The 9,803-nt window shown below is 40.7% G+C and overlaps 1 protein-coding gene across 2 annotated transcripts in view; it reads right to left on the bottom strand.

Annotated features, from left to right (window-relative positions):
* The window catches only part of GPSM2 (G-protein signaling modulator 2), a 42,095-nt gene that overhangs the window by 9,853 nt on the left and 22,439 nt on the right, over positions 1-9,803 (bottom strand). For both annotated transcript variants that reach the window (XM_019530672.1, XM_019530673.1), the window contains exons 2-7: positions 8,106-8,327; positions 6,157-6,292; positions 3,864-4,006; positions 2,556-2,679; positions 2,100-2,215; positions 737-892 (exon numbers count right to left, since the gene is read on the bottom strand). In XM_019530672.1, the coding sequence (XP_019386217.1) occupies positions 737-892; positions 2,100-2,215; positions 2,556-2,679; positions 3,864-4,006; positions 6,157-6,292; positions 8,106-8,327 (897 nt within the window). The remainder of the gene's footprint in view (positions 1-736; positions 893-2,099; positions 2,216-2,555; positions 2,680-3,863; positions 4,007-6,156; positions 6,293-8,105; positions 8,328-9,803) is intronic.

Raw genomic sequence — 9,803 nt, 5'->3', positions numbered from 1 at the left:
AAGTTCAGTATTTTCATCTAAGGGTCAGAAAGTGATTACCAGAATGTCAATCACTGACTCCTCAACCTCCTTGAAGCATTCTGGGAGTTTTAGTGCATTGTTTTTAATGCTAGGCCTTGCTTAGCATAAGCACTCTCTCACAGTACTGTTCAGTGGTGGAAAGAACCAAGGAGTTGGATGACGTTTCACAATCCATTTAATTAGCTGTGCTTGATTTACATTATTTATTCTTAGTGCGCGCCTCTCTCTACAAATCAATAGTGTTAAAATAATCATAAATCAATTTTAGCAGTACTGCATATTTGAATATCAGGCCTTAAAATTATTTCCATTTTAAAACACAATTCCTGTACCATATTAATGGACTTCCTTCTGCACCTATTTTTGTGAGACAACTAGAAGTGAAAGCACTTAAGATTGCAAGGTAAAGGACAGATGTCATAGCTATTGATCTTACCAAAAAACTGACATCATGGTAAGAAGATAATTTGACAGCGACAGCAAAACCATAAGTCTCTTAGCTTTCATACAAGTAAAACTCTACTTTTCATCTCAGAATTCATTACTATGTTGACTTTAAGGCTACCATTTTTTTTTTCAAAAGGGCATGATACAGTCCACATGGAAACTCAGAATCGCCAGTTCACCTTCTATATACAGAAGACACATAGCAAAAGCACTCACGATTCTACTACCTCTGTACACTAAGTATAGGATAAAGGCTTACAGTAGTTACCTATCATTCAGTTCCTGAGCAATTGTAAGGTGTTTCAGATGATAGTCAATTGCCTTTTCATAGTCTTGGAGCAAAGTATACGTATTTCCAAGGCTGTAACAAGCCTGTGCTTCTACAGCTCTGTCCTTAAGTTGTCGAGCCAGCTGTAACGTCTTCCTAAAATACAGACATCACAAAACATTTGGGGAAAAATTCTACAGGCAACCCCCGCTTAGCGCTCTTAACTGGTTCCTGAAAAAACAAGCGGTAAGTGAAACAAGGGTTAAGCGAAACCGAAAGTATTTGATGACCCAAGATGGTGACCACAATTGTTTTTAATGACTCAAGATGGCATCACAAAACTCGCTGAATGCTAAGTAAAATCAGGTATCAATTTAAAATGAGCATTATAGTGAAATAGCACTAAGTGAAACAGCGTTAAGCAGGGGGTTGCCTGTATTCTGAAATGTACATTGATACAGTTATATAGGTGCAACAGGATAAAATTAAAATCTAAATCCACTCATAGTTCCATTAACTCTTGGGTCACAACTAAATCATTAACTGGTGTTAGCCTCACAGGATAATTATTCCAATTTTTCCTCCCCCATTTAAGTCTAATTTTAAAATAACACAAAAAATCCCATTTACTTCCCTAACAGCAGGACTGATCCCCGAAAATGACTTTAACTTCAGCCAGTTGCTTCACTATTGCATTTTTAGTTGATTTTCTTTACATTCAGGAAAAAAGTACAGAACGAACTTGATAGTTTAGCATCAACATTAGAACAGCTAGAGTATATGCTTTATTTGTAAGATACTTAAACTATGAAGCCAGTCAGTCTTACTCTATAACATGGACTGACTTGAGTTCAGAGCTGAGCAAATTTTCTTTGCCTGGTGCTCAGGTAAGGTTTGGTCCCTGTGGAAATGTGAGAAGTCCTGAGCTTCAGAGTTAACATCTGAACTCAAATATGTAGCCCAAGCAACTAATCTAAAAGACAGATATATTTTAACTTCATGCAGCAACTATATTTACTTTGCTGTGCAGAAGATAAGGAAAGAAACAGTATATTCACACTGAGAAGCGTCTGTTTAAAAATCCTCTAAAGAAAGCATACACAAATGTATCTACAAGAAGAGACAGACTTCCTCTCTTCTAGAAAGAGTTGAATAGTCCCATTAAAATTAAACTAAGAATTAGAATTAGATTACTCTTGCTAAATTTTGTATAATTATGTCCACACAGGTATATGGATTAGTTGAAAGTGGCAAAGCAAGTGGTAGGCATAATTATTGTTAACAGAGTGAAAAGCTTCACTATTTTGATTATGCAAAAGTGCCTTGGTACTATATTTACATATAACAAGTAAAATGGACTAACTTGTAGTATTCAGAAGCAGTTTCAAATTCCCCCAGGAATATATATGCATTTCCAAGATTGCTGTATGCTCTTCTTTCAGCTGCTCTATCACCAAATTCTTTTGCAATTAGGAGACGCTAATGAATAAATAAGCAAAGACATCTTATTGATGTACCTGGTTTCTTATTGCATACATCTCAAACAGATAACATGTGAAAACATGTTCTGTAAAATGTACCTGTGAAAAAATGTTTAAAAATATCAACATTTCATTTCAATCTTTCTCCAGTTAAACAACTCTTGAAAAGACAACATGTTGAAAAGAACCAGCAATGCTGACTTTGTATTATAAATAAGTTTAAGTGCTGTATGGTCAGTTAGCATTTAAAAACTCAGAGACAATACAAAAATATAACAAAGATCAGTCAATCAACTAGAAAGTAATTTACTAGAGTAAGCAAAATTCCACAGCAGTACCTGTTCATGGGCTATGACAGCACTCCTAAAGTTGCCCAGAAGATAGTGCGTATTACCCAGATTTCCATAGGCACGTCCCTGGGCTGCTCTGTCACCCAGCTCTGTCACTATAGTCAGGTTTTCCCTGTTTGGAGTGGGGAGGAAAGGGAGAGAGAAGGAGGGAGAAGAGGGAAAACAACCTATAAGATAACACTGATCATAGGACACTAGAAGATTGTTAAACAGGAAGACAAATTTAAAAAATAAAATCAAAGGGAGGTGGCAGGTTTTATTTTTTATCAGTTAGTAGCCTTTAGGCTACACTAGGCATTACCCAGTAAGATGCAAGTAGATGTCTGACTCAGATTAAAACTTACTCAGTATGTCCTACCCAGTCTGAAGAGAATTCATTCTCCCTTCCATAGCATAGGAAGGGAGAAATTACTTCAGGAAAAAGACCCAAACATCAAGTACAGATAGCTGATATTCAAGTCTTACTTCTCATATCTCAGCCTGGTTGCCAAGAGGATAACGGGGCAATAAAATACAGGAGTAACTTGACCCATGTTACCACCTGATGAGTATTACAGTAGAAGAATGAAAGCAAAACCACCCTTAAACAAAACAACACCAGGTATCACTTTTTCCTCCTTTAAGTGATTTAAGAAAATATCCCATTAGCTGACATATTCTGTTTTTACAACTAAATGGTACTATTTTGGAGTTTAGTTCACACCACTACAGGTCTCCAAATGTATTAACCCATGGGTATCAAACTCATAAATAGTGTGGGCTGGATAAATGACGAGGCTAGCCCTATGGACCTCCACTCCCTCCCTCCCTGCTGGATCCAGTGCCCACCCCAACATCCAGCAGGAACAGGCCTGGCATTTCAAGTACTTGGCTGCTGTCATGGGAACCAGCTGTGGTGCTGGGCTTCTTCCTGCAGTGCTGTTGGGGCTCCAGCACCACTGCTCTTGCCTGGGTATGTGGCAGCCAAGCTGTGAGAGCCACAGTGCTGGAGCCCCAGCAGTACCATTGCTCTTTCCTGCGGCAGCAGCCAACATGCAAATGAGAGTAGTGGCACTGGAGTCCCAGCAGCATCATGGGAAGAAGCCTGACATCACAGGCACTTGGCTGCCATTGTGGTAACAACCTGCGGTGCTACTGGAGCTTCAGTGCTGTGAGTCTCTCGCAGACATTTGGCTGCTGCTGGGGGTTGGATTCAGATTTCTGTGCATGTTCAGCACCTCTGTATGAAGCTATGTAGAGGATTTATTTGGCAAGTGATTCTGCCCTCCTGTCACAGCCCTTTAAAACATTACTCACTCATAATAATCTGCAGCTTTTTGTAATGCAGCCTTTACATCATCAGGAAGTTCCCCTGGATCATGAGTCCCAGCACAGGCTACATTTTTCCCTTTGGAATGATACACATTTCCCAGATTATAAAGTGCTCTGGCTTCTCCAACCTAGAACATAAAACCAGGCGTTAAAAGGATTTCAGAGTTTTCTGCAGAGATGTGCTGTACAATACTTAGAATCAAACAGAGAAAGAAGAAAAAGCTCCCCAACTATTAATTCATACATGTATGACCATTTTTTAAACACTGTCACACCACATCCCAACAAGGATGCAAGCCCATGGCTTTGGTGCTCCTACCCACAACACTTCCCAGGTAACTGCACTCAAACCTGCAGGTTTCTTCAAAGTAGTTACAGCCTTGAAGGCAAACAACTTGCATCCAAGGCACTGGCAGAAGGGAAGAGAGACTGCCCCACCCAACAGCAGTAGGACAGACTGAGACATAGGGCTTGTCTATGCTGCTGAGTCTGGGAGCACTGCCATGAAGCGCACCCCACCCACTCCCTCCTGCTCTGCACATGCCACGTACATAAATGAGGCAAAGTAGCCACTGGGCACATGCTCAGATCTCTCAAAGCCAGCTCCATTACTTCATGTCGGGAATTTGGTGCAGATGGAAAGGGAGTGAACGGGTGGAGCCTGCATCCTGGTGCCAGTTCCAGGCTCAGCACAGAGATGGTTCTGACAAGTTGACAGATTTCACCCAGGAGAGAAGGAACACGAGTCCTAAGACAGCAATTTTTAGTCCCAGTCTTTAACACATGATATAAAAAATCATGAGAGACTGGGCCAAACAGGAGGTATTCTTAAGTATCAGTAGGGTAGTAGTGCCACTATAACTGGGATTACATTGCCGTTTGGCAAATGGTTGTTTAAATCCCTAAAAATCTATATTGTGATTCAAGGTATCTTGAAAACTGAGGCGTTTCAAGGCAATCTGTCGTAGGATCAATGGGCCAAATTTTAGATGGTCAGACAAAAGGCAGCACTGGTGAAGCTTAACTCTAGGTTAACCAAGTGCTTGGTCTGCAAATTTCTCAAAGGTTGCAACTCATGAACATTTAATGATTATGAGTAGGTTTGATTACAGGTGTGTAAAACTAAGTATAAGGCTTTGCACAAAATTACAGTTTAGATATACCACAACAATGCAACTCACTCTCTTTATCATGGCTAAGAATTACACAAAAATCTCTGAAGCTGGGACCTATTACTGTTAAAAACTAAGTAATGGCAGGGGGAGAAAAAAGGGGAGGGGGGAATAAGTTACTAAATTATATAACTTCTTTACCCTTTATAACATACAAATGGTAGGCTTCTGGATAGGACCTACCCCTTGACTCTAGTCAGACACTAGATTTCTGGGATAAATCACTGAATAATTGATATTTAATTACCATATTTACTTGAATATAAAATGACCCCCCAATAATTAGATTCTATATATGGAAAATTTATAAATGTGTTGTTATACTTTTCCAGGTATAGAATCCAATCAGGGTTTGCCTGATTGCAAGTCAAACTTGTAATTCAAACTTGCCTTGAATTGCCACCCTCCCACTGCAACAGCAGGGAAAATAAAGCTGGGAGGTCAGATAGCTCCCCTGCTCTTCTTCTCCCTGCAGCCCCTTCCTCCCTCCAGATTCCCCATAGACTTAGTTCACCCAGAACTGAAGCATTTTAGCTTTCTTGAAACTGCTGCACATTTCAGCACAGACACTCCATAAATACACTTTTAAGCAGCATTTTTGTACCCACTTAGAGAGTACAAACCAAGCATGATATGAGTCCAAAGCCAAAAAAGGATTTACCATACAGTTAACTGGGCTGGGCCCCAGCAGGGTCAACAGTGTTTCAAGCTATGGAGACTCCATAGCTCAGCACTGCTCAGTAGTGTGTGTACTTGAGACACCCACTACAAAGGATCCAGGTGTTAATTAGTTCCCACTGCCACTCAAACTGGGTGTTCTTGTCATGAGTCCTGGGATCCTTCAGAAGTTTATATGCGGATGAGACACAGGGCAACCTGGTCTGCCTCCACCGCATGGAGGGCAGGGCCACACTAATCATATCCGAGAGACTGAAAGTGGGGGCAACAGGGATTCTGAGAAAACTGTTTGTGGCCCTGTTTAGTGATGTTTGCCAGACATTTAAGGCTGGTGAAAAAACAGGAATCACTGGAAATGTGAAAGTCCTATTAACTATTCATACAGTTACAGCCAGATTGAAAGCAAAGCAAGTAATCCCTATTCTTACCTTGTCATTAAGTTCTTGGGAAATATCCAAGTGCCTCTGACAGCAAACAATAGCTTCTTCAAAATTCCCAAGCACTTTTAAGGTGTTCCCCAGATTACCACTAGCTTTAGCTTCACCTAGTAGGTCTCCAATCGTCCTGAAATTAAGGGAATATAACATCCAGTAAATCCCATACATTTTTTCAATAAGGTACATGTTCAAGGCACTGTAAACAGCATTACATTGTGCAGGGAGGAGAGGAGAAAGAAGGGAAAGGTATTTTGAAAGCAGCCATCCAATGAGCATTGAATGGGATGTAGAGCAATTCTAGAAGCAAAAACCTAAGGAGTCCATTCATCTCAGGCCAGTGCCATAAACACAAACCTACAGAGTTATGCTCTCTCTTGTGCTCTTATTAGTCCTATGAACACACAAAAAACTACAAGATTCAATGGGGGACAGAAAGTGCCCCTATCTAAACAATCAAATTGTTAAGTTACTTAAGTCCCTCTCCCAGAAGGAAGGAAATATGGATAGCCTACAGGCTAATTAAAGACTCAATCCTAAAAAAGTGGTTTAACCATTAGATTAGAGCATTAAAGAACCACTCCCTCTAAAAAACAGAACCTGAACTGCATTTTGGCCAACTTTGTCAACAGGCACTAGGCACAATGTGTGAATACGTACATTACTGATCCCCTCAGATAACTCAAGCCTTTTTGCTTACAGATGTAAAAAGAAAAAGAAAAAAAACAGTGCTACAGTGGAAGAGGACATGCAGTAGTTTGACCCAGCTCTGCAGCTTCTATACAGATCAGGCGCTTCAATAGGGCTTTTCGGCACTTTTATCTAAAGATGATTCAATCAGCTATGACACAAAAGCACCAAAAAGCCCCACTGGAGGGCCCAATCTATACAGATGTTGGGTGAGCCGGGTCAAGTGAACATGACCTCTTCTGGGTGTGCACTGGGCTTGGTACAGGGGCTTGCTGAGCTGAAAGTGAAAGTAAAGCACCTGGGGGGTGGGGGGGGTTCATCCACATTTGTAAGCAGCCCTTGTTTCTAGACCCTAGAGGGGGCTGATGTGAGAAACATGTTTGGGCATTCCAAAGTCCAGAATTATAAGCATTAAGGCTGCTTGCAGACATTAAAAAACACTCTAGAAACCGGCACTTTAAACTCAGTGTGCCCCTGCACCAAGCCCAGCACATGCCCAGAAAGGCATCTCGTTAACTGAACCCACCTTGTCCAACTGGGTGCTTTAGTGGGGCTTTTTTGGCACTTTATCTAATAGCTGACTGAATCAGCTTTAAATAAAGGTGCCCAAAAAGCCCTGTTTACGCACCGAATCTATGGAGACACTGCAGATCTGGGCCAAAGTAATGTGCTGCTTCTTCCGGTAAATCATAACTGGTTTTTTTGTTTGTTTGTTTTTTTTATGTCTACAAGCAGCCATAGAGAACACAGGTGACAAAGGAAACACCGTGTCAATTTAGGCAGCATGAGGGTTAGGCAGCAGTTGTGCCAACATAAGGGACCTACATTCTGACTAATTGTTTTAGTTGCTTAAGCCCTTTATTAGATTGAGCCTTAAGACCGTCATAATAAACAACACATGAAACACATGTACTTCTTGTACATATCACCAACAGCATATTAGTGGCTTTAAAGAAAAAACAAAACAGATACTAGCAAGCTACATCTAGCAAACAATTGTTCCAACTTAATTTCTCATAGACCAAGATTTAAAACTGTGAAGAACAGAACTGGTAGATTAAAGGAATCTGTATACTTATTATGCTACACTTGATTTTCTTGGTCTCTATCTGAGTGGTGGCCAAATTACCCATCATCACTAATTACACCGCATTCATTTGTGTGACCAACCTTAGTGGCAAGCGTTTAACTGAACAAGCTATTGCACAGACCTGAGATGGTGGATGAACCTAAAAGCAGACAAGTAAAATTACCTTGCAAGGGTTAAATCATGATGGTGGTATTCCAAGGCTTTTGTATACTCATGCAAGTAAAAATACGCATTGCCAAGCTGGCTGTAAATAGCACTGAGTGTTTTTAAATCTTCAGTTCCAACCTGAACAGCAGCTTCAAAGAAAGATACGCCCGCTTGACAGTCTCCTGCTTTACACAGCCGCTCCCCTTCCAAGGCCAGCTCTAAGCAAGAAGCCTCCATTCTGCGTAATTTGATGAGGGGGGAAAAAAAAAAGAGAGGGAGAGTTCAGTCTAGATTCTTGATGACAGTATTATTTCTCTGGACATTTATTCTCAGAAACTTTTGTGCATTACAAAGCACTCTGTGGGGCGTTTAACACTAAGTTTGATGATAACGCAGAACAGAACTACCTCTAGCAATGAACACAGAAGTCAGGAACCAAGTTCTATTGTTTGACAGCAATTTGCGGGACAAGCAAAGCATCAGTTTACTAAGGGAAACAACAGCAGGTTCTGGCAGAGAAACAAAAAACAAAACTCCCCAAAATATTACAACATTAACTGCTTAACTACTAAAATCTATGGAGCCTAACATTGTGGTCTTACTAGACAAGCTTTCATTTTGTCAGCACAAAATTTACTTGAGGTAGGACTAATACAAACTGAACAGAGCTAGGATTTGGCCCATTTAATACTTTGTAAGAACATAAGAAGTGCTATACTGGGCCAGACCAAAGGTCCATCTAGCACAGTATCCTGCCTCCAACAGCAGCAGAAGTGAATACTACACAAGGAGAACACCGAACAGGATCTCTCCAAAGTGAGCTATCCCCTATTCAATACCCTCCATGAATCTATGATTTATTGGGTTAAAGATGCCAGAGGAAGCACCTCCAATCATTTTGTTCCAATAGCCATTAACAGATCTACTATACATGAATCTATCCAGTCCATTTTAACCTGGCCATGCTATCTAGCCTCCATCATCTCGAGACAATGAATTCCACAAGGTAACTACATGCTATATAAAAAGTACTTTACCTTGTTAGTTTTAAACCTGTCATCTACTAATGTCAGTGGGTGCCCCCTACTTCTAGTATTCCAAGACTGGTGAATAGCAGTTCCCTGTTCACCCTTCATGACTTTATAGACCTCTATCATAACCCCCATCAGCGTTCTTTCCCCACTGAAGAGTCCCAGCCTTTTTAGTCTCTCCTGGTATGACAACTGCTCCAGGCCCCTATCATTTTGGTTGCCCTTCTTTGTACCTTTTCTAATGCTACTAAATCCTTTTTTGAGATGTGGGGACAAGAACAGCATATGGGAAGTGGACATACCATGGATTTGTATATTGGGAAGATAATATTCTCCATTTTGTTTTTAATCACCTTCTTAATGATATCCAAGATTTTTTTGGCTTGTTTGGTCAGCATGGCACACTGAACTTAATTTTTTTTTTTAAAACTATTTACATTGACTCCAATGGCTCCTTCTTGAATCAAAAGAGCTAATTTAGAACCTAGCACTGCGTATGTATAATTGAGGTTATTTTTTCCAGTGCATTACCTCGCATCTGCCATTTTTTTGCCCACTCACTTAGATTTCATAGGCATCAGGGCTGGAAGGGACCTTGGGAGATCACTGAGTCCAGCCCCCTGCCCAAAGGGCAGGAAGTCAGCTGGGGTCATAGGATCCCAGCAAGATAAGCATCCAATTTA

Source organism: Crocodylus porosus, unplaced genomic scaffold, assembly GCF_001723895.1.
Source record: "Crocodylus porosus isolate Cpor-Errol unplaced genomic scaffold, CroPor_comp1, whole genome shotgun sequence".
In the NCBI taxonomy this organism is placed as follows: Eukaryota; Metazoa; Chordata; order Crocodylia; family Crocodylidae; genus Crocodylus; species Crocodylus porosus.
This window is presented reverse-complemented; position numbering and strand designations above follow the sequence as displayed.